Genomic DNA, 23,986 nt, shown 5'->3' on the forward strand with positions numbered 1-23,986 from the left:
AACTCTTGCTTAGATGTCGGCTCCCCGGGCCAATCCCCTGACCCTAAAACGTGGGTGACATCCATTTTCACGTCACTTTTTGATGTTTGTCGCCGGGTGTTTGGATGATTTCTTCCGTTCGCTGCCCATCCGCACGGGGCTTTTACTTCTGCATCACCCTCCCGTTTGCAAGCGTGTTCTTGCTCACCTTCGCTGAGTCTCCCTTTCCTTCCTCTTCTTTTAATGTTCTGCTGTTTCGAGGATGCGCTCATGCCCTCGGGGATGTTCACGGGACTCTTCTCCCTTGGAGCTCTGCCTCCTCCGACTTCCTCTCGTTCCTTGGCTTCACTCCGTCTTTCCTGCGAGAAGCTCTCATCAGCTGTCTGGTGACCCTTGGCTCTCAGCCCCCGGTGGAGTCCGAAATGCCAACTGTGCCCAGGAAGGGCTGTTGGGTTGAAGTGCCCCACTGTCTGTGTCCTTGGTTCTGGGCCCTCCCGGGATGCCCAGGTCCCTCAGAGAAGTTCGTCTAAACCCCGTCTAGAAGGGCCCAGTGTGCAGGGCCGGGGGCTCGCTGCCTCCACGTCCTCCGGTAGCTGGACCACATCCTGGTCCCAGGCCCCTGTCTCTGGAGTTCCGGGTGGTGGGGGGGCGGGGGTCAGGCTGGGCTTTGCCACCTTTTGCAACCCCCCATCTTCAACTCCACTAGTATCTCACTTTCAGAGGTACCTGGAGCCGTGGCCAAACCTGAGCCTGGAGCTGGAAGACCCCTGGCTGCCTGCCTCCACTTCAGGCCCTGCTCTGCCAAGCCCACCTCCTTTTTCTGGTTCTGAAGTGTTGTCGTTACTGTGGGGGCCTCTTTACCCTCACCCTGGTGGGATTCGAGGTGGGAGTATGCTGTGCTCAACCCATGGTCTTTACCTGGAAGCCGGTCTTCTCAGGGGCACGGGAGGAAGGAAGACGGAGGAGGCCTTGGGGGGAGGGTGGTGGTTCCAGGCGGAGGGCGGCGCCTTTGGTGAGCACTGGCCCAGGGAAGCTCTGCCAGGGGTGTCCTGCCTGGTGGAGTGGGCACCGGGCACCCCCTCCCCCGGCCCTGCAGGCCTAGGGCGCCCTGGCCTCCGGCCTCTGCTCTGACAAGCAGGGTGGGGGCGAGCACACAGGCCCCCTCCTCTGCTGAAAGGAGGAGCCACTGGAAACACAGGTGATTCCAAAGTCCCAGAAAAGGGGAGATGGGGCATCAGCCGAGGCAGGCGGCGCTGGCTGGGCTGAGGAGGGGCTGCCTGGACCTGAAGCTCCTTCCTCTGTCTCCCTAGCAGCTGCTGGGAGAACACCAGCCTCCGCCCCCCGGGTGGGGGCGTCCTCCCTGCCCTGGCCTCCAGCTCCTGGAGGGCCCCTCCCAACCATCCAAGGGCCACCTTCATCCTGCAGACGACCCGGGGTGGTGGGAGGAGGTGTGGCTGGGCCTGTGGCCCCAGTGGGGGAGGGGCATGAACACATGAACACAGCGGATGGACAGACACACGTGGGGACAGCGCTGGGAACTGGACTGATTTGAAAGGGGGGCTCCTCTCCATACAAGTCTGGCTTGGAGACTAGCTGGTGGGAGGGGTCAGGGCCGAGGGGGCCTGCCTTTCTCAAGAGGGGACCTGGGGACAGGGCTGGGCCCCGACAGGATAGGGAGGGAGGGAGGGCAGAGAGGGGATACGGGCTGAGAGTGGTTACTATTGGATCACAGGGTCCTGATAAGGATTTGCGAATTTATCCTCTGGACAATAGGGGTTTGATGAGGCTCATGAGTGAGGGGGAGGGGACAAGGGTGGTACCAGGGGGGTCACCATGGGGCGAGGTGCGGGAGAGGCAGGGGAGGGGCCAGGGCCTGGGCGAGGGGTGGAGGGCGGTGCTTCCCACCTGGAGGAGGGTGTCGTCACCGGTGGGCGTGGCCGGGGCGGAGTCGGGGCTCCAGAGACCCCAGCAGGGGTGGGCAGCCCAGAGGAGGGTCCTGCGGCTGCCTCGGGGAGGCGCTGGGATGGGAGCTTAGGCCGAGATCGGTCCCGGGCCGAGTCCTGGTCCCCAGGTGTGGCCTGGAGAGGGCGGACGCAGAGAGGCCGGGAGGCGCTGCTTGCAGCCCTGGACCGTCCAGGAGGGAGACTCCCGCCGGGGTCCTGGGCTCAGAATTGCGAGGACTTCGCAGCCTCAACAAGCTGGTTTGAGGGCTGCGGCCACCACCCGCGAGGCGTCCTGCTCCTCAGCTGACACCGCCCAGGTTCCCCGCTCCTCATTCACGCCTGAGCCGAGGTCTGCATGGCCCCCACCCTGCCCTCCGGTCTCTGAGCTCGTTCGCATCCGCAGGGCCAGCTGGACAGAGGGCGCACAGGGGGCCTCCTGCCCTCCCCCAGCCCTCCCCCAGCGCCCTCTCCTCCACTTCCCCCAACCCAGTTTCCCCCCGACCCCGGCCCCCACGCCGATGTCCAACGGGCTGTTGACAGATTCGGCGGAGACCCTTCAGTCCTCCCTTCGCGTGGTTCTCGCAGTGGCTCTGCCTTGAGTCTCGGACCCGCTCCCGCATCCTGCCTGCCTGCGCGTTTTCTGACGGCTGCGTCCGGCCTCTTGCGTTCTCGCTGTGTCTCTCTCTCTCCCGTTCCTGACTTTGGAGACCTGTTACATCCTAGTGACCCCCTTCTCTCCAGAGTCCTAGGAGACTGCACCCCCTCCCCCGCCCCCACTAGGGTCTCCTCCCTCCTGTCCCTGCTGTTCCCCTGCAGGGCCCTCCCCTCTCACTGGATGGGCATCTCCACACTCTTCAGAGCATCCGTGCCCCAGGTGTGTAAGCCAGGTGTGAGTTCCCTGACCCACCTGGCCTCTGCGAGGCTGAGGAGCACCGGGCACGCATCCCTTGCTTATTAATTAAATGACAAATTGGTTACCCAGTATCTTCATTCTTTTAAAAATGACCGCTTTATACAAGTTGGCCTTGGAAGTCTGCCCGTTTTGAAAGAGGGACAGGGCCATCATTTCAGATGTACAAGCTCCTCTCATGGGACATCTGTTCCACTGCAGCGGCTGCGGTGGCAGCTGAGCGGCCGGACCGTGGGATCCTGGAGCCCCTGCAGCGCTGGGGCAGTCAGTGCCAGGTCGCCCCACAGGAGGCCCTCAGATTAGCTCGCCCACAGTCCTGGGCACAGGGGCGAAGTGTGGGCTTTCCCCCCCAACCCCCCAGCATGGAGGCTCTGTTCCCAGTCACCCTTTCCTGCGGATGGCAGAGAGACCATCCCTCCGAAAAGCCCTCGGGCCACCCAGCACCGCCTCCCCCTGTAGAGGACAGTGGCTTGGACGGAGCTGCCCCCACTCCCCCCTCACACCTCGGTCCCCACATGCTCCTCACCCTCTGAAATGCCCTGGTTGGGGGTCATCGGTCAGCACAGGGCCGGTCAGCCACAGAGCTGGTGCACGGGTGCCAAGCGGGGGGAGCAAAAGAGAGGGGTCCAGGGGTGGGTCCCGGGGGTGGTCCTGGGGACGGTCCTGGGGACGGGCGGGAGCTGGCCCGCAGCGCATCCCAGGAGGAGGTGCCCAGGGCCCCGGCCGCCCTCTGCCCCGCCCTGTGCAGGGCCGCCTTGACCTCCCGGTTCCGCAGGCAGTAGATGATGGGGTTGAGCAGGGGCGTGAGCACCGTGTAGACCACGGACACCAGCTTGTGGAGGCCGAAGGAGCTGACGGCGCGAGGCCGGGCGTAGATGAAGAGGGAGGCCGAGTAGAAGATGAGCACCACGGCCAGGTGCGAGGCGCAGGTGGAGAAGGCCTTGCGGCGGCCGGCGGTGGAGGGGATGCCCAGCACGGCGCCGATGATGGCGCAGTAGGAGGAGACGGTGAGCAGCAGGGGCCCCAGCAGGATGAGCAGTGCCAGGAGGAAGTCCACGAGCTCTGCCAGGGACATGTCGGAGCAGGCCAGGTTCAGCAGGGGGGACACGTCGCAGAAGAAGTGGTTCACGACGTTGGGGCCGCAGTAGCCCAGACGCGAGATGAAGAAGACCTTTCCCATGGAGACGGTGAAGCCCGAGAGCCAGGAACCTGCGGCCAAGAGGCTGCAGAGGCTGGGGCTCATGACGGCCGGGTAGCGCAGGGGACGGCAGATGGCCACGTAGCGGTCATAGGCCATGACGCCCAGGAGCGTGCACTCGGTGCAGGCCAGCGCCAGGAAGAAGTATAGCTGCGCCATGCAGCCCGCGAAGGAGATGCGGCGGAATTCGGGCACCGCCAGGCTGAGCAGCATCTTGGGCACCGTGACGGAGACGTACCCCACCTCCAGGAAGGACAGGTTGCCCAGGAAGATGTACATGGGCTTGTGCAGCGGGGGGCTGGTGCAGATCACGGCCACGATGAGCAGGTTCTCGGTGACGGTCAGCAGGTAGGCCGGCAGGAACAGCCCCAGCAGGCCCCCGTGGAGGCCCCGCGAGCCCGGGAAGCCCCCCAGGATGAACTCGGTCACCTCCGAGGAGTTGGTGCCTGGAGACATGGTGTGCTGGCCCTGCCTGGGGACACAGGTGGCAGGTTAGACGCGGGGGCTGTGTTGGCTGAGCTCCCCACGAGGAGGGGTCCTGACCCTCGTCTGCCCCCCTCAGTGCTGCCCGGGGCCTGGCCATGGCACCACGAGTTTCCCACTGGGCACTGGGTGGCAGGAGAGCAGATGTGGGTTCTAGGAAGACAAGCAGGGCCCCTCAGAGGCCCGAGCTGGGGACCTGCAAACAGGCTTCATGGGGATTGAGGGGTGGCCAGGGCCGAGGTCATCCAGGTCAGCAGCAGTGGGCGAGTGAGCCTGGGCAGATGGGGAAGTGCCAGCTCCTGCTGTCCACCTGGCTGAGTGGCCACAGCTGCACAGGGAGGTCCTGGGGGTGGGGCCTCCCTCTGCCGATGCCCCCAGCCCTGCCCCCTGCAGTGAGAGTCAAGGGGCCTCGCGGGGGCAAGGCTGGTGGCAGCTTCCTCCCAGCTACAGGAAATTGTTGTCTCAGGCTGGCCGGCCGGGTCGGGAGGACAGACGTCAGCCCCCCGGCCGCTTGGCTGCGCAGCTACAGGTCTCTCGCCTGCTGCCCAGCCCGTCCCCAGCCCCACGTCTGCCAGAATCCCCCTTGCGGGAGCCGGCCCTCCAGACGGCCCTGCGAGCCTCCGGGTCTCCAAAGCCATTCAAAGACCAGTCTAGGCCCTTGGAGTGTGGCTGGGGTTTTAGCTCTTTATCTGCCCTGTAAGTGCCTCAGAACGTGGCCCTGAACGGGTCCACACCCTTGACGTTGATGGGCCACCCAGCTGGTTGCTGAAACAAGCTGGGCCTTGGAGTGGAGACTGTATTTGGAGAACAGGAACCTTGGACTCAGCGCTGCCCCTTTCAGCACCTGCTCCAGGTGGCAAGACCTTCCAGTGTTCATCCTGCAAAGATTTCAGGAGGCAGCAGAGCTCCAGGGTATGGGCTCTGGGACAGACGCTTGGGTTTAAACCCTGCCCTCTCACTGGCCACCTGTGCCTTGGGCAGGACACTTGCCCCCTCCGTGCCTCCCAGGGTGGCAGCAGGACCGTCACCGGGTCACCGGGGGTGGGGTTGAGCTCCGAGGGCCACACCTGCCCTGGTTTCCCGGGGTGCCCAGGGATGCCATGCCGCAGGAGGGAGCCTGGTCAGACCCTGGTGGTGTGTGTTGGCTCCCGGTGTGGCCAGGGCCTGGGCAGAACGACCCCACGCTGCTCTATGGCTCCTCGTGACCCCGACCGCTGGTGTCTGCTCAGATCTGCCGCTGCCATGGGACTTGGAACAAACCTCTGTCCTTACCCAGCCCCTGCTTCTCCATCTTACCCGAGGGGTGGGAGTGGGTACTGCAGCAGGAACGGGAGTCCTTGTCACACAGACACGTGAAGACAGATGGCAAGGTCCCCACCCTGCACCTCAGTGTGCCAGTCGGCACACGGGCTCCCCAAAGCTGACACGAGCCTAGAGCTGCACACTGTCCCCCCAGTCAGATTCACTCACAGCGCCCACACCCCCACCGTACCCAGACCACAGGCCCCCCGAGCAGGCGTCCACGCAGACACCACGCCCCGACACGCAGTGGTCCCCACGCACACAACATCTGCACGTGGATGGACACGGCTCGGACACAAGGAGAAAGCCCAAACGGCAGACATGCTCCCTTCACACAGATGCCAGTCAGGACACAGAACCTGCTACCGACAGCCCAGCCGGGCTCACTGCCCAGGGCTGGGGCTTGCCCTCAGATGCAGTCCCGGGCACCCTCAGCCCCGCCTGTGCTGAGACAGATGGCCTGGGTTTGCGTTTCAGCCCATCCCATGCTCTGCTCACCTGTCGTGGTCGTGGGGGGCCTGACGGTTCTCTGGGGCAGGGGCCTGGCAGACACGGCTCCTGACTGGTCCCGTGGGCTCAGAGGGGGCGGGGGGGGGCGAGGCTGGGCCAGGGCAGGCAGAAGCTAGATGGGAGCCCCCCCCAACCCCCCCCGCCAAGGTGCGTCGGGCCTCAGCTGAGCCCGGCTCTGGAGGCTGGGCCCTCGGATCTCCCCGTCCCAGGGCAGTCGAGTGCCCTGTGACCACCCAGGTGCAGCCCCACCCTGGGGGAGCTTGGAGGGAGTGAAATGAGCTGAGCTTGGCTGCACAGACGCCCTGCACACTAACGAGACCCCTCTGGTCGGATGCCCAGGACAGAAGCAGGCGCCTCCTGCAGCGTCCGTGTCTCACAGGACCAGGAGTCAGGTTTTCTGGGGAAATGCACGAGGGATCCCGGTCGCCTTTGTGTGGGGAGAGGGGCCAGGGCGGGCAGCCGGGGGCCCACCCCACCCCACCCCACCCCCTCCCCAGGCCAGGAGTCTGCTTCTAAAGGAGAGCCAGGTCTTAAATGGGGAGCCTGCCTCCACTCCCACCCCCTCCCTTTTCGGGGGGGGGAGGGGAGGGGAGAGGAGAGAGGGGAGGAGGGGGGCCTAGGGCCAGGCTCCTGGTCCCAGGGGCCAGAGCACAAGGCAGCCGAACCGCTGCGGCTCCTCCTGGGAGGCCCAGGCCTCTGCCCGGGGTTCACCCCTCCAGCGAACAGCTCTGTCAGCTAAAGGGGCCGGAATCCGAGCCCAGAGGGACACATCTGTCTTCCCTCACCATCCTCATGGGGCCAGAGCAGGTGTGATTGGGGTAAGATTGGGTATTGGTGGGCACTCCCACCACCCAGTGGCTGCTTCCCCCCAGAGGGGGCCCAGGAAGAAACCACTGCCCACCCTTGGGCAGAGCCCGGGGTGCAGGAGTGGGCCAGGCCACGCCCGAACCCTGCTGTCCTGGGGGCTCCACGCTGCCCGCTCAGAGTGCTTGGGGCTGTGGCTCCGGGCTGGCCTCCAGGTCACCTTCCTCCCTCATCTCCCCTGGGAGAGTCACCGAGGTGGACAGAGCAACCCCTCAGAGAGGCACGAGGGGTGCAGGCACCAGGACCCACTGCCCATGGGGGTGGGGGGAGGCCGCCTGCCCCCCCCTGCCCCCCGTGTGTGGGGCGTGCTGGCCCAGGCCTCTCAGTCAGTCTCTGGGCTGAATCAGAGCAGCCCCCACAAGCTGCAGGGACAGCCGACCAGCCCCTCAGGGGTCCTGGCCCCTCTGCCCCGAAGTCACATTATAGAGGCCTTTACTCATTGCCATTCAGCAGTGTCTGCCGGGTCCTTGCCGATCTCAGGCCAGATCCTCAACTCCGGACACAGCAGCGGGCAGATAAGTTCCGCCGCGTGGAGCTCAGGTGTTGGAGGAAAGAGAAGACAGTCTAATGAAAGGGCCACCTCAGGGCACATGGGATGGTGACCTCTGCCTGGTGCCACCGGGGAAGGGGGACCGTGGGGCAGGGGCTGTGGCCTTGGACTCCTGAAGGCCCAGGGGGCCTGGAGACGGCAGGATAGGGGTGCCAGGCGGAGAGGAGAGGAGCTGCAAAGGCGGGGCTGCCAAGGCCTCGGGGTGCTGGGGTGGGGGGAGCTGGGTTGGGGCACGGCCTGGGCTCTGAGGCCTGGGGCTGGGGTGGGGGGCGCTCTGCGCAGAGGAAGGGGCTGGGGGAAGAGCTCCTTGCCTGAGCTCCGAGGTGGCTGCTCATGCGTGGTCAGTACACGTGGCCTGGTGGGTCCTTGGTGCTTGGCTTTCTCCGGGGGGAAGTGCAGCTTCTGCCCAGAGGAGGGGCCAGATGTGACTTTGCTTTAAAGGACCCAAGTGCAGAAGGTCTGGTTAGTGGTTGCTGTTGCGGGTTGTAGGCTATAGTCTAATGGTGAAGGTGACGGGGCCCGGATGTCGCAGGCTGGATTCTAGGACCAAGGCAGTGGGATTGGCTGATGGATTGGACATGGGTGTAGAAGAGCCAGGGGCCCCAGGCTCTGGGATCAGAGGGACCTGAGGGGCTGGGCAGAAGTTAGAAGTCATTTTGGGGGTGCTAATTTAGAGGTGACAGGTGGGGGTGTGGCCGTGTGAGTCTGGACTCCAGGCTGGGCTGGAGGTGGAGGTGACGCGAGCCTTTGGGGTTCATCTGGGTAGGATGGCCCTTCATCACGAGGCCGAGGAGGGGCCCAAGGCCTGGGGTCTCCCATGGCTGAGGGTGTGGATGAGAAAGGAGCCTGGAGTGGGTGGGGCGGGGCTGGGCTGGGTGTGTGTGTGTGTGTGTGTGTGTGTGTGTGTGTGTGTGTGGACGGAGTCAGCCGGGCCTTGGCCTTGCTTAGCTCAGTCCAGGGTGTTCTGAGGATGCTGGATCTGATCTGCTCAGGATGTAATTTTAAGGGACCCAGAATGCAGCCAGGTCTGATGACCCAGGAAGGACACTGGGACATGTTGATGGTGTGGGCGGTGTGTTCACTCTCAGTCCGAAAACTTACTTTCCTGCTGGGTCTGGGCACGGGGGAGCAGCTCTGGGCTCCAGGGCAGGGCTGCCCTCCCTGTGGGCCTCTGTCTGCAGCACATGGTCTCAGCTCTGCCGGTGCCAACCAAGCAGCTCTGCAGAGAGGCGGCTAGAAGGTTTAGGGGACAGCCCCCCGATCCGCTCAGGGCTTGCGTGTCTTGGGGACGGATGACTCACTACTGAGCGCCCCCCCCCTCCCCCGGGGGGCCTGGCACTGCAGCCCCAGCCAGTCAGGCCTTGAAGGTCCCTCCCGGAACAGCACAGGCGGCAGAACTGCTGGGACCTCACGCTCATTTGTCGGAGACTTTGGCCTGTGTTTGGGGTTTTCCTCTCGGGACCCAGGCCTCCATGAACAGCCTTCCCGGCTCCTGCTCTCGGGCTCGTGGCTGCTGGTTCCCTGGCCTCTGGCTTCCTGGGCCCTCCCCCCACGCCGTCTCAGCCCCTCCCCTCTGACACCCCTTCACCCGGAACTTCACCTCCTGCCCAAGACGAAGGTCCTGCCCCTTCTTTTTTTTTGGTTTTTTGCTTTTGGGCTGTGCCCCCACCTGTGGAAATTCCCGTGCCAGGGGTTGAACCTGAGCCACAGCAATGACCAGACCAGATCCTTAACCCACTGTGCTGCAGGGGAGCTCCCAGCCTGTCTTGGGTCCCAGCCCCCGGCCCCACCTCGGAGCCGCGGGTTGGCACTCACCCTCCACTGCAGGGCCCCGTCTCCGTCCCCCCTCCCAGGAGGCCGTCTAAGGTCTGCACTTCCACCGGTTCTCAGAAAACAAGCCACGAGGCAAGGGCCCAACTTCCTGCTTCTGCAGAGAGACCTGATCTTTATCCAGCTTCCTGGGGGCCTCCTGCTGACACTGGGGTCTGACCTCCTCCAGGCTTCGCTGAGGTCTCCACCCAGGACCCACCAGCTTTGCCCCCAGGCCTTCACCTTCACTCTCTTCAGGCTTCCAGCTGCAGGGCAGAAACCCCCAGCCCCGCGGGCTTCCCCTGCTTCTGCCCCTCGGTGGCCAACAATCTCACTTTCTCACACTGTTAGTACCAGCTGGGCAGGGAGGCCTTCCGGACCCCAGCCTAGACCAGCCCTTGGAGGCGCCCCTCCAGCCCTAGGCTCTGCTTGCTGCTTCTGCCCGCGCTGCCCAGCCAGGACCTGGATGGCTCATCTACATGGGGCCGCTAGTCCTGCCAGTGGTTGGCCTGGAAGGCTATTCCCGCCCCTTTGGATTGCTCTGGAAATTTCCGAGTCATTTCGTCAAGTCCAGTCCTCCTCCTCCGACAGCGTAATCTGGGAATTTTTATGTCTTTGCAAGACTGTCTTCCAGCTCGTGAACTTGGTGCATTTCCTTCCTGCCTCAGACTCTCCTTCGGTGTCACTAAGTTTTCTGCATGAACCTTTCCCCCTCTTCCGTTAGAGTAATTCCTAGATATTTCATATGTATACTTTCTGCTTTTAGGAAACGCAGCCACTTAAAATAATTCACTTTCTGTTTATCCTCACGGCAGAAACGAGTGACTTATCGATTCGTTATCTCGCTAGACGTTCTTCTGGGTCCTACTAACCTATCTGTAGATTCTTCTGGATTTTTAACATTCCTGGTGGCCTGTGGTGTGCGCATGACAGCTTGCTCTTTGTTTCCAACCCCTACATAACTTACTGCGCCGGTCAAGACCTTCAGGCAGAGGTGGTCCGAAGTGGTGAGTAGCCCTGGACTGTTTCTGATTACAGAAAGTAGGACATTGGCTGTGAGCTGAGTTCTGATGGCACTTGTTATCAGATTAAAGAAATGCCTTCCTGCTTCTGGTTTGCAAAGACTCACCTGATTTGCTCAGCAGAATAAGTGGAAATGGAATGTTATGTATAATTTTTTGGCACCTCTGAGGTTGATGGTGTAACTTTTCTCCCTTAGCATTTCCATGGGACAAATTAGTGATTTTCTAATGTTAGGCCAACTTTGCTCCCCTGGAGAAAAGCCGGTGGTGGGGGGGCACCTTCGGTGTGTTTTGCACACACGGCTGATTCCATTGGTCTGGACCTGGGATTTTCTCTGCTGGAGCTTTTCCTTTCTTTAAAACCAGCATTATAGGGATTCCCCAGTGGTTAAGAATTTGGTATTGTTACTGCTCTGGCATGAGTTCAATCCCTGGCCTGGGAACTTCTGCAGCCCAAGGGCCAAAACCAAACTAAAACACAACAAAGCCCTCCAGCATTATTGAGGTGTCACTGACATACACTGAATAGCACATATTTAAAGCACACAGTTTGGGGAGCTCCTGTTGTGGCTTAGCAGTAATGAACCTGACTAGTATCCATGGGGACGAGGGTTTGATCCCTGGCTTTGCTCAGTGGGTTAAGGATCTGCCGGGAGCTTTGGTGTAGGCTGCAGATGCCGCTGTGGCTGTGGCGTAGGCTGGCAGCTGCAGCTCCGATTCAACCCCTGAGAACTTCCCTGTGCCACAGGTGCGGTCCTAAAAAGACCACTCGCCCCCCAAACATAAAGTGTACAGTTTGGTCAGATTTGACATAGTCCCCACCCATGGGACCAGCACCACAACCAAGAGAACCTGAATTTCCACCTGCCTGGAGCCTCCCCCCCTCCCCGCCGCCCCTCCCCTCCTGGCAGCCCTGACCGGCTTTCTGTCCCTGTCGGTCAGTTGTGTGTGAAAGAACCGTGGGCTGACTTCGTTGAGCAGCGTTTAGAGGCGGTCTCTGTGGCCGAGCACGTCGCCCATTTATCCCATTGCGCGGATTCGCCACGACTGATTTGCTTGCCTGTGGCCGGCCGTTCCGGTTGCTTGAGTATTTGTCCATCGTGAAGAATGCAGCTGTGAATATGCGTGCAGAAGACTTTGTGTGCACCGGCTTCGATTCCTCCTGGGTAACGACCTAGCGGGGAGCTGCGGGATCGCGCGGTGCCGCGTAACTCCCCGGAGGTTGTGGACGTGGGCTCCCGTCCCGGCCCGCCACGTTCTCTCTGACACCTGTCAGTCCTTCAGTTTCAGTTCTGACAGGCGTGTGGGGGCTGCTTTGCTATTTTAATTTGCAATTCCCCAGAGAGTTGTTGGCCGTCCACGTTTCTTTGGTGAAGTTCAAATAATTGCCTATTATATGATAATATAGTTTTCATATTGTCAGAAGAACAGGGAAGAAATATGTGATTATCACAACGGATGCAGAAATCCACGTGACAAATTCCAAGATTTATCTATGCTGAGTCCCAGATTTGTGCAAACATTCGAGGGACCTTTAATGTCAACAGAAAAATCTTGAAAGAAAAGTAAAAAAATGTCTGATTTCAGATTCATTTTACAGCTGCAGTGAGCAGTGACGGTGTGGGGTTGCTGTAAGGAGAGAGAAGCAGATGAGCAGAACAGGTGGAAGGCCCAGAAATAAACCCACACAAGGCACGCAGTTGAGTCCAGTGAGAGTGAAAGGCATTTCACCAGGAAAGGGACAACTCGGGACAACAGATGCCAACCTGGAGAAACAAACTCCCTGGCATCTCCTTCACACCACACACAAAAAGAACTTAGGGGTGGTCCTAGACCCAAATGTGGAGGCTGAAACTATAACATATACAAAAAAAAAAAAAAACAAAACAACCCACATGGGAACATATTTTTACAACCTCAGGAAGGCAGTTTTCCTAAAGAGAATACAAAAAGGAAAACATTGATAAATTGAACTCCATAAAAGTTAAGACCTCTGTCTTCAAAATCCACCAGAACGAAAAAGCAAGCCTGAGACTGGGAGGAAATGGCCAAGAATGTGTACCCAGAAGATCTGAAGTGTTCCTGCGAATGAGTAATAAAAGACAAGAGAACAGCAGCAACAAAGATGGGCAACTCCAACAGGTGATTCCTGCAGATCGATGAATGGAAAACAAGCACATCAAAGTTGCTCAACGTCATTTGCATCCAGAGAATGCAAATTAAGCCGGCAGGGACCTAGGGTTCCACCCACGCAAGAGTGGATGGACTGAAAAGCCCCACAAGACCAGGTGCTGCTGAGGACCGGGAGGACGGCTCCCTCTTACACTGATGAGGAGAATGCCAAATGGTCCAGGCCTTTGGGAAACCAAACTATTGCATTTGGAATGGGTAAGCAACGAGCTCCTGCTGTATAGCCCTGGGAACTGTATCTAGTCACTTGTGATGCCGCGTGATGGAGGATAATGTGAGAAAAAGAGTGTGTATATGTGCATGTGTGACTGGGTCACTTTCCTGTACAGTAGAAAATTGACAGAATACTGTAAACCAACTATAATGGAAGAAATAAAAATCATTTAGAAAAATTAAGTTAAAGATATCTATGACCCAACAATGGCTATTTCCCCAAGAGCAATGAAATGTGTGTCCACAAAAAGACCATACAAAAATGTTCACAGGGGCTTTGTTTCTAGTAGCCCCAAACTGTAACAACAGGAAACAGCCACTGGTACCGTCCTCAGAGCCCATTCAGACTTCTCTGGTTGTACATGTGCTCGCTTGTGTGTCTGTGTAGCTCACAACTTTCTCTCGCCTGTAGCTTCATGTAGCCACCACCACGATCAGGCTATTAACTGAATCATCACAAGACTCCCTGGTGCTCCCCTTACAGGCACACCCCTTCACCCCCATATACCTGAACCCCGGGAAAGCATTCATCTCTTCTCCATCTTGCTAATCAAATGTTACGTCAACAATGTTAGGTAAGTGGAATCGTGCTGTGTGTACCCTTTTGAGACTGGCTTTCGATTCAGTGTCATTTCTTTGAGGTTCGTCCAAGGTGCATCCACCAACCGCTCACTCCTTTCACTGCTGAGTCCTCCTCTGTCGTGTGGATGTGCCCCGGGTTATGTAAACATTTACCCATTGAGGTACATTTAAGTAGTTTCCAGTCTCTGGCTACTATGAATAGAGCTGCTGTGAGCACTGGGGAACAAATCTCTGAAAAAAAAAAAAAAGTTTTCACTTCCCTGGGATCAATGTCCAAGAGTGCAGCTGCTGAGTCACGTGGTAAGTCTCGGTTTAAGTGAGGTCACATGTGGCTGTGGCCGTACCAGAGACATTCCCCCCAGCAACGCATGAGTGATTCACTTGTTTTTGACCTCCTTGCCAGAATTTGGTGTTATCACTAATTTCTTCAAAAGCCGACCTGGTAGTTCTGTGGTGAGAGCTTGCTGTATTTTCAGTTTACACTTAGCTGATGGCTCATGAAGTTGAACACCTTTTCATAGCTCTACCTGACAGCTGTGCAGCTTCCTTGGTGACATGACCCTGAGTGTCCACTTTTTAATTGAATATTTTAAAATGTTGTCTTTCAGAGTTTTTAAGAAATATACTCTGAATGTAAGTCCTGCCTTTTTAAATTTTTATTTTTTATCCAAGTGCAATTGATGGACAGTGTTGTGTTAGTTTCAGGTTTACCGCAAAGTGATTCAGTTATACATATACACATATATAGTCTTTTTCAGATTCTTTCGAATATGTGACTCGCTAGTATTTTCACCCAGTGTGTAAGTTTTTCATAGTACTTTCACAAAGCAAAGGTTTTTAATTTTTACAAGGTCCATTTTACCAATTTTTAGTGGAATTTTGCTTTTGGTGTCGAATCTAAGAATAATTTGCCTTTTCTTAGGTCCCACAGAATTTATTCTATTTTCTCTGCTAGAGGTTTTATAGTTTCACAGTTTATACACAAGTGCATGATCCTTTTGGAGTTCATTTTTAAAAATAAGGTATGAAATTTATTTACTTATTTTTTGTCTTTTTAGGGCCACACCCAAGGTATGTGGAAGTTCTCAGGCAAGGGGGTGAATTGGAGCTGCAGCTGCTGCCCTACGCCACTGCCACAGCAACAGAGGATCTGAGCCACGTCTGTGACCTACACCACAGCTCGTGGCAACGCTGGATCCTTCACACACTGAGTGAGGCCAGGGATGGAGCCGGTGTCCTCATCCTAGCCATATTTGTTACCATGCAGACACAAGCTTATTTACTCAATTTCATCCTCCCGCCTGCATATCCAATTATTTCAGCACCATTTACTCAATAGTTTATACCGCTTTCATTTAATTGCCCTTTTTTTCCCCAAAAAGTAATTGGGCATATTTGTATGTATGCTTCTGGTTTCTCCATCCTGTCCCATTTATCTGTGTCTTGATTCTTATCACTCTGCGATAATTCCTACCATTGGGAACAGTGAGTCTTCTCTCTTCTCCCAGCTCCCAAACATAAGGCTATTTCTAGCATCTTTACTTTTCCATGTAAATTTTGCAATAGGTTTGTCTGTTTCTACCAAACAACCTTGCTGAGATTTGGCTAGGAATTGCCTTCAATGTACACATCAATTTAGGGAGAACTGACATATTTACTGGGTTGAGTCTTCCAACCCATGAACATATGAGAGAGAATTTGTTTCTTTTTTGTCTTTTCCAGGGCCGCACCCACAGCATATGGAGATTCCCAGGCTAGGGGTCGAATCGGAGCTGTTGTTGCTGGCCTACTCCAGAGTCACAGAAATGCCAGATCTGAGCTGTGTCTGTGACCTACACCACAGCTCACGGCAACGATGGATCCTTAATCCACTGAGCAAGGCCAGGGATTGAACCCGTAACCTCATGGTTCCTAGTCGGATTCGTTAACCACTGAGCCATGAAGGGAACTCCGAGAATTTGTTTCTTTCATCAACATTTGGTAATTCTCACTAGACATACCCTGGGTATATTTTCTTAGATTTAAGCCTAAGGGTTTCCTTTTCATTGGAGAAATTGTAAGTTATTTTGCATTTTTATTTTGGGTTCCACCTGTTCATTGTTAGTATGGAGAAATGCAATTGATTCTTGTTTTTTGATTTTGCGTCCTGTAACCTTACTGAATTCACTTTGTTCTAGGAGTTTTCTTCTTGTAGACTTCTTGGATTTTCTACATAGGCAATTGTGTCATTTGTAAGTAGAAACATTTTAAAATTTCTTCCTTTTGGAGTTCCCACTCTGGCTCAGCGGTAATGAACCCAACTAGTGTCCATGAGGATGCATGTTTGATCCTTGGCCCCACTAAATGGGTTGAGGATCCGGTGTTGTCATGAACTGCAGTGTAGGTCGCAGATGCAGCTTGGAGCTGGCATTGCTGTGGCTGTAGTGTAGACCAGCAGCTGCAGCTCCAATTCCATATACCACAGGTGCAGCCCTAAAAATACAAATTTTTTTCCTTCCTTTCCAATGAGCAAGCTTTTATTTCTGTTTGTTGTCTTATTGGGCTGGCTAGACCTTCTGTTACCTGCTGAGCAAGGGCGATGAGAAGGAACAGGCTGTACTGTTGTGCCTTACCTAGCGGGAGAGTATTCGGTCGTTCACCGTTGAGTCTGACGTTAATCGTAGGTGTTTTGCAGTTGCCTTTTGTGAGATTGAGTGAATTCACCTCTATTCCCAGTTTTCTAAGAATTTTTTCTTATCGTGGGTGGAGTGTGAATTTTGTCATATGCTTTTTCTGCATCATTTGATATGATCATATAACTTGTCTTCTCAGCCGTGGTGGGCGGATTAGAGTGACCGGCTTTCGAATATTGAACCAGCCTTTCGTGCTTATGATAATTCCCCTCAGTTACAGTATATCACTCTTCTTATGTACTGGATTGTGTTTGATAAAATTGCGTTGAAGATTTTGCGTCTAATTTACTGGAAATACTGGTCTGCAGTTTGCTGTCTCTGTTTAGGAGCAGGGTAATCCCAGCCTTGTAAGTTGGGAAGTGTTCCATCTTTTTTTTAATCTTCTTGAAGCAATTGTGTGGAATTGGTGTATTCTTACGTAAATTTTTGGTAAACTTCTCTTTGAAAACATCTGGGCCTAGAGATTGCTTTTTCAGCAGTATTTAGACTTTGTTTTTTAGAATAGTTTGCATTTACACACAAATGGAGAAAATAGTACAGTGGGTCATCAGATAGCCCACAGCCAGTTTTCTCATTCATAGCATCTTACATTAGTGTGCTATATTTGCTACAATTAATGGACTGGTGTTAGTTAATATAGCATGGAAACTGAAGCCCATGGTTTACTTGGATTTCCTTAGTTTTTCCCCAAGGTCCTGTTTCTTGTGTCCCAGGATCCCATCAAGGACACCACAGGACCTTGTCGTTGGCCTGTGTCCTTAGGCTCCTCCTGGCTGTGAGGGTTTCTGACGACCTTGGTTTTGATGACCGTGACCCTGGCGAAGAGTGCTGCAGGATGCTCTTTACTGGAATTTGTCTGACCTTTTCCTCATTGGATTGTGCCTATGGGTTTGGGGAGGGAAATGACAGAGGTAGAGCCCTCTTCCCATCGCAGGATGTCCAGGGCCCGTACTCTCGGCGTGACTCGTCACTGCTGATGCTGACTTTGATGACCTGGCTGCTGCTGTGTTTTCAGGCTTCTCCATCGTCAGGTTCCGCTTTCTCCCTGGTCTGCATCGCACTCTTTGGAAGGAGGACACTATGTGTGGCTCACACTCAAGGGGTGGGGGGTCATGCGCTCCTTCCTTGAAAGCAGAGCATCTACATGACGTATTTGGAAGTCTGCATGGGAAATTTGTGTCTTCTCCCCATTTGATGTGTTTATTATTGATTGGTTTATTCATTTTTTATTATTCTTGGCCCGGGAAAGTTTACTTTACACTTTGGGTTGTAGTCCAGTATTGCTTTATTTATTTTGCTGCTCATATCGTTCCAGCCTTGGCCCTTGGGAGCCAGCTGAGAGTTTGCCTGGGCGTGCCTCTGGCATACTGCCTCTGATGTTTCTGCTGCTGCTGGTATTTTTTGGATCACTTCTTCATTTTTAGCACTACAAGATGCTCACAGCTCATCTTGCAGTTTTTTCTACCCCAGTTTTAGAATCAGCCATTTCTCTAAGGAGCGCTATGAGCATTGGGGTGCATGTATCTTTTCTAATTAGTGTTTTACTTTTTTCTGGGCAGATGCCCGGGAGTGGAATTGCTGGATCACACGGTAGTTTTATTTTCACTTTTTTGAGGAACCTCCATACTCTTTTCCATGGTGGGTTCCCCAATCTCCATTCCCACCAACAGTGTGCAAGGGTTCCCTTCTCCATATCCTCTCCAACATTTGCTACTTTTGTAGACTTTTTGATAGCCATTCAAACATGTGTGAGTGATACCTCATTGTTTTGAATTTCATTTCTCTAATAATTAGCTGAGCATCTTTTCATGTACCTGTTGACTACCTGTATATCTCCTTTGGAAAAAAAAAGTCTATTCAGGTCCTCTGCCCATTTTTTGATTGGGTTGTTTGTTTTTTTTGATATTGAATTATATGAGCTGCATATATATTTTGTTGGTCCTATCATTTGCAAATATTTTATCCCATTGCATAGATTGTCTTTTCTTTCGTCTATGGTGTCCTTTGCTGTGCCAAAGCCTTTAAGTTTAACTCGGTTCCATTTATTTATTTTTGCTTTTCTTTAGCCTTAGGAGACAGATCTAAAAAATGCATTGCAATGATTTACGTAGAGTGCTCTGCCTTTATTCTCTTCTAGGAGTTTTATGGTTTCAGATCTCACATGTAGGTATTTATTTATTTATTGTCTTTTTAGGGATGCACCAATGGCATATAGAAGTTTTTGTGTCAATGGGACCTGGCTGGCCTACACCACAGCCTACACCACAGCCACAGCAATGCGGGATCCGAGCTGTGTCTGTGACCTACATTGCAGCTCATGGCAGTGCTGGATCCTAAACCCACTGAGTGAGGTCAGGAATAAAACCTGCATCCTCATGGATACTATTCGAGTTTGTCACTGCTGAGCTACAATGGGGACTCCTCACATGTAGGTCTTTAATCTACTTTGAGTTTATTTTGTAAATCGTATGAGGAAATATCCTGATCTCATTGTTTTACATGTAGCCGACCAGTTTCCCCAGCACCACTTGGAGTTAAAGAGACTGTCTTTTTTCCATTGTATATTCTTACCTCCTTTGTAATAGATTAACTGACCATAGGTATGCAGTTTTATTTTGGGGATTTCTATTCTGTTCTGTTGATCTACATGTCTGTTTTTATGCTAGTACCCTGCTGTTTCGATTTCTTTAACTTTGTAGTATAGTCTGAATCCTGGGAGGGTGATACTTCCAGCTTCATTCTTTTTTCTCAAGATTTGGCAATTTAGGGTCTTTTGTGGTTCCATATGAATTTTAGGATAATTTGTTCCAGTTCTGTGAAAAATGCCTTGGGTATTTTGATTGAAATTGCATTAATTCTGTAGATTGCTTTGGGTAGTATGGCAGTTTTAGCAACATTAATTATTTGAATCCAAGAGCCTGGAATTTATTTCATTTCTTTGCATCATCTTCAGTTTTTTTCAACAATGTTTATAGTTTTCAGAGTATAGGCCTCTTACCTCCTTAGCTAAGTTTGCTCCTAGATATTTTATCCTTTTTAATCAGTTTTTTTTTTGTTTGCACCCCTGGCATGTGGAAGTTCCCTGGCTAGGGATCAAATCCAAGCCTCAGCTGCAATCCATGCCACAGCTGTGGCAACACTAGCTCCTTAACCTGCTGTGCCACCGCAGGAATTCATTTAATGAGATTTTAAATGGGATTAAAAAACCTTTCTCTTTCTGTTATTTTTTTTATTAGTGTATAGAAATGCAGCGTATTTCTGTATGATCATCTTGTTTCTTGCAACTTGGTTGAATTCATTTATTAGTTCTAATAGTTTTGGGGTGGAGACTTCAGAGTTTTCTATATAAAGTATCATGTCAGATGCAAATAGTGGCAGTTTTATCTCTTCCCTTCCAATGAGTATGGTTTTATTTCTTTTTCTTGTCTTACTGCTATGTTTAAGACTCTAATGCTACATCAAATAGAAGTGGCAAGAGTGGGCATCTTTGTGAATTTAGAGGAAAGGCTTTCAACTTTTAATCATTGAATATAATGTTGGCTGTGGGTTTGTCATTAATAGTCTTTACTATGTTGAGCTATATTCCCAGTTTGATGAGAATTTTTATCATGAATGGCTGTTGAGTTTTATCAAATGTTCTTTCGGTGTCTATTGAGATGATTGTGTGATCTTTATCCTTCTTTTTGTTAAGGTAGTATATGTCACTGATTGATTTGAGAGTGTTGAACCATCCTTGTGTCCCTGGAATAAATCCAACCTGATCATGATATATAATTTTATATATTGTTGGTTTCAGTCGGCTAATATTTTGTTGAGAGTTTTTGCATCTATGGTCATCAAAGATATTGACCTGCTGGAGTTCCCGTCATGGCGCAGTGGTTAACGAATCCGACTAGGAACCATAAGGTTGCGGGTTCAGTCCCTGCCCTTGCTCAGTGGGTTAACGATCCGGCGTTGCCGTGAGCTGTGGTGTAGGTTGCAGACGCGGCTCGGATCCTGCGTTGCTGTGGCTCTGGCATAGGCTAGTGGCTACAGCTCCGATTAGACCCCTAGCCTGGGAACCTCCATATGCCACGGGAGCGGCCCTAGAAAAGACAAAAAAAAAAAAAGATATTGACCTGTAGTTTTATTTTTTTGTAGTGTCTTTGTCTAGTTTTGGTATGAAGGTAATGGTGGCCTTGTGGGATCAATTTGGGAATGTCCCAATCTCTTCAGTTTTCAGAGTAGTTTGAGAAGGGTAGGTATTATTTCTTATCTATATGTTTGGTAGAATTCCCCTGTGAAGCTGTCTGGTCCTGGACATTGATTTTCTGGGATTTTAGTTTTGTTTTGTTTTTAATAACAAATTTGATTTCATTGCTAGTCAGCAGTCTCTTCAAATTGTTTCTTTATTCAGTCTTGGCAGATTATATGCCTCTAGAAATTTGTTCATTTCTTCTAGGTTGTCCAATTAGTTGGCATAAAATGGTTTGCAGTATTCTCTTATGAGTTTTTGTATCTCATAAAAAACGGGTTGTTATTTCTTGTCTTTCATTTCTTATTTGTTTATTTATTTAAAATTAAAAAATTTTTTTCTTGTTTATTTGGCTCCTCCTCTCTTCTTGGTGAGTCTGACCTTACTTTTGTCAATTTTTTTTATCTTTTCAAAAACTAGTTCTTGGTTTCACTGATCTTTTTCTATTTTTTGATGTCCATTTTACTTATTTCCTCCTTGATCTTTATTATTTCCTTCCTCCTGTTGACTTGGGATTTGTTCTTATTTTTCTTTTCTTTTTTTGTCTTTTTTTTTTGCCATTTCTTGGGCTGCTCCTGTGGCATATGGAGGTTCCCAGGCTAGGGGTCGAATCAGAGCTGTAGCTGCCAACCTACATCACAGCCACAGCAACACAGGATCCGAGCCACATCTGCAACTTACTTCACAGCTCACGGCAATGCCGGATCCTTAACCCAGTGAGCAAGGCCAGGGATCGAACCCGCAACCTAATGGTTCCTAGTTGGATTCGTTAACCATTGCACCACGATGGGAACTCCTGCTCTTATTTTTCTATCTCTTTTAGTCGGTAGGTTAGGTTGCTTATTTGAAGTTTTCTTTGTTTCTTGAGGAAGGCTTGTATTAATATAAACATCCCTCTTGGAACTGCTTTTGCTGCATCTTATAGATTTTGGAGTGATGTGTTTCCATTTCATTTGTCTCTAGGGATTTTTTGATTTCCTCTTTGATTTCTTTTTGACATATTGCTTTTTCAGTAGCATGTTGTTTATACTTGTTTGTTCTTTTCCCATTTTCTTTCTGTAGCTGATTTCTAGGTTCATACAGTTGTGGTCAGAAAAAATACTTGATTACATTAGTATCTTTCTTACAGGCTTGGTTTTATAGGAGGCTTTCTGCCAGTTTCCGTTGAGAATTCTTCCACATATAGATGTATTTTTGATATGTTCTTGGGGGGAGGCAAGCTCCATGTCCTCTTATTCCACAATCTTGATGGATCCTCCTGAGTTTCGTATAATTTCTTATTGGTTGTTTATCTATTGTACACTGAAGTAACTTATCACAACTTATAGATGTTGACATTTTACCAAAGTGAAATACAGAAGTCTTACTTACATTTAGATTCCTTTACCTTCCAAGTTAAAAAATATAATTTCCTAGGTATTTTCTCTATATACATTGAGCTCCACTTCAGGTGTTATAACTTTGGCTTCAACCATAAAATATGATTAAAGAAATCACAAAGTGAAAGATAGTTTATTATGTTCACCTCTATTTTTACTCATTTCATTGTTCTTCTGTCTTTTCAGAAAGCTCCATCTTACTATTATCATTTATTTTCTCTTTGGAGGGTTTTCCTTAGCCATTACTTAAGGGTAGATCTGCCAAAACAAATTACCTTAGTTTTTCTTTATTTGAGGTTGACCTTAATTTCTGCTTAATTTCTGCAGGATAGTCTCACAGATACAGGATTTGGGCTTGACTCATCTTTTCTTTTAGCACTTAAAGTCTTTTCTTCCACTACCTACTAGCCTCTGTTCAGATGAGAAATTTGCTTTTGTTCAAATTGGTGCTTTTTGGTAAATAAATGCATCATTTCTCTCTGGCTGCTTTTGGAATTTTTTTCTTTGTCCTTAGTTTTCAAAAGTTTAATTATGATGTGTTTTGGTGTGAATTTCTTGAATTTATCCTGTTTGGGGTTTACTCGGTTTCTCGGATCTGTAAGTTTATGTCTTCCATTAAGTTTGGGAAATTTTCAGCCATTATTTCCTCAAATTCTTTTTAAGTCTCACAATCTCTTATTGCTCCTTCCCAGATCTCTAATGAGAGAAATATTAAATCTTTAGGTCATTGTCCAAGAACTGTCTGAGGCTCTATTAATTTTTCTTATTTTTCTCTGTTGTCCACACTGAGTAAATTCTATTTATTAGTCTTCAGGTTCACTGATGCTACCATTTGTTTCGTCCTTTCTACTATAGAGTCCACTAAATGAGTTTCTAAAACGAATTTCAGCTCTCGTACCTTCAGTTCTATAATTTACATTTGGTCCTTTAAAAATATAACTGCCTTATTGAGATACAGTTCATATGCCAAAAATGAATGCTTTAAAATTGTGTGTTTTTTTGGGGGTGTGTGTGTGTGTGCGCGTATGTGTATTCAGTGGTTTTTAGTGTACTCAGAATTGTGCAACAATCACCACTAACTGATTTCAGCAATCATTTTCCATTTCCTCCTCCTTCCAGGCTCTCGCAACCATGAATCCACTTTCTATTCCATGGATTTGCCTATTCTGGACACTTCATGTAAATGGAATTGCATGTGTGGTCTTTTGTGGCTGACTTATTTCACTCAGTATAGTGTTTTCAAGGTTCATCTCACTGTAGTATCTGTCAGCACTTCATGCTCTTTAATGGTTGAATAATATTTTATGGTATGGATGTACCAACTTTTGTTTATCCATTCACCAACAAATTAATGTACATTTAATTTGTTTCTACCTTTTCTTTTATGAATAATGTTACTAGGAAGTTTTTTTGTATAGGTTTTAATGTGGACATAACATTTTAAAAATTGGGAGTTCCCATTGTGGCTCAGTGGAAACAGATCTTACTAGTATCCATGAGGGTGCAAGTTCGATCCCTGGCCTTGCTCAGCTGGTTAAGGATCTGGCATTGCTGTGATCTGTGGTATAGGTCACAGATATGGCTTGGATCTGGCATTGCTGTGGCTGTGGTGTAGGCCAGTGGCTACAGCAGTGATTTGACCCTATCCTGGAAAACTCCATATGCTGAGGGGGCTGCCCTAAAAAAAAAAAAGACGAAAAACCCCATTTTAAAATTTGAAGTGTCAATTTACAATATTATATTAGTTTCAGTTGTATAGCATAGTGATTTGGTATTTTTGCAGATTATAATACATTAAACATTATTATAAGATAATAAGTATAATTCTCTCTGCAGTACACTATATCCTTGTTGCTTATCTTGGACATAACTTTTCATTTCTGTTTGATATACAGAATTTCTGGGTCACAGAGCACCTCTATGTTTAACCTTTGGAAGAACTGGCAGACTGTTTTCCAAACTGGTTGCATTATTTTTCAGTCCTACCAGCAAAGTGTGAGTGTTTCAATTTCTCCACATCCTCACCTTTGGTTCACTTTTATAGCTTCTATTTCTTTCCTGAGATTTTCTTTTCATTTGTTTAAAGAGAATCTGCAATTTGTTGTGGAAGTGTGTTTATGATGGCTGTTTTAGAATTCTTGTCAGA

General features: G+C 51.0%; 1 protein-coding gene and 1 long non-coding RNA gene across 2 annotated transcripts; one reads left to right on the plus strand and one right to left on the minus strand.

Annotated features, from left to right (window-relative positions):
• Positions 1-3,307: 3,307 nt before the first annotated feature.
• LOC125116105 (olfactory receptor 6B1-like) lies at positions 3,308-6,397 on the minus strand. Its single transcript, XM_047761058.1, has one exon. The coding sequence runs from the start codon at positions 4,484-4,486 to the stop codon at positions 3,383-3,385; it is 1,104 nt and encodes a 367-aa protein (XP_047617014.1). The 5' UTR covers positions 4,487-6,397; the 3' UTR covers positions 3,308-3,382.
• A 6,194-nt stretch (positions 6,398-12,591) lies between these two features.
• Positions 12,592-23,828, plus strand: LOC125116640 (uncharacterized). Its single transcript, XR_007132396.1, has 3 exons — positions 12,592-12,958; positions 13,458-13,548; positions 23,736-23,828. It is a non-coding gene; the product is annotated as an uncharacterized LOC125116640 (long non-coding RNA).
• The last annotated feature ends 158 nt before the right edge of the window (positions 23,829-23,986 follow it).

This window comes from Phacochoerus africanus, chromosome 15, assembly GCF_016906955.1.
Source record: "Phacochoerus africanus isolate WHEZ1 chromosome 15, ROS_Pafr_v1, whole genome shotgun sequence".
Taxonomy (NCBI): Eukaryota; Metazoa; Chordata; class Mammalia; order Artiodactyla; family Suidae; genus Phacochoerus; species Phacochoerus africanus.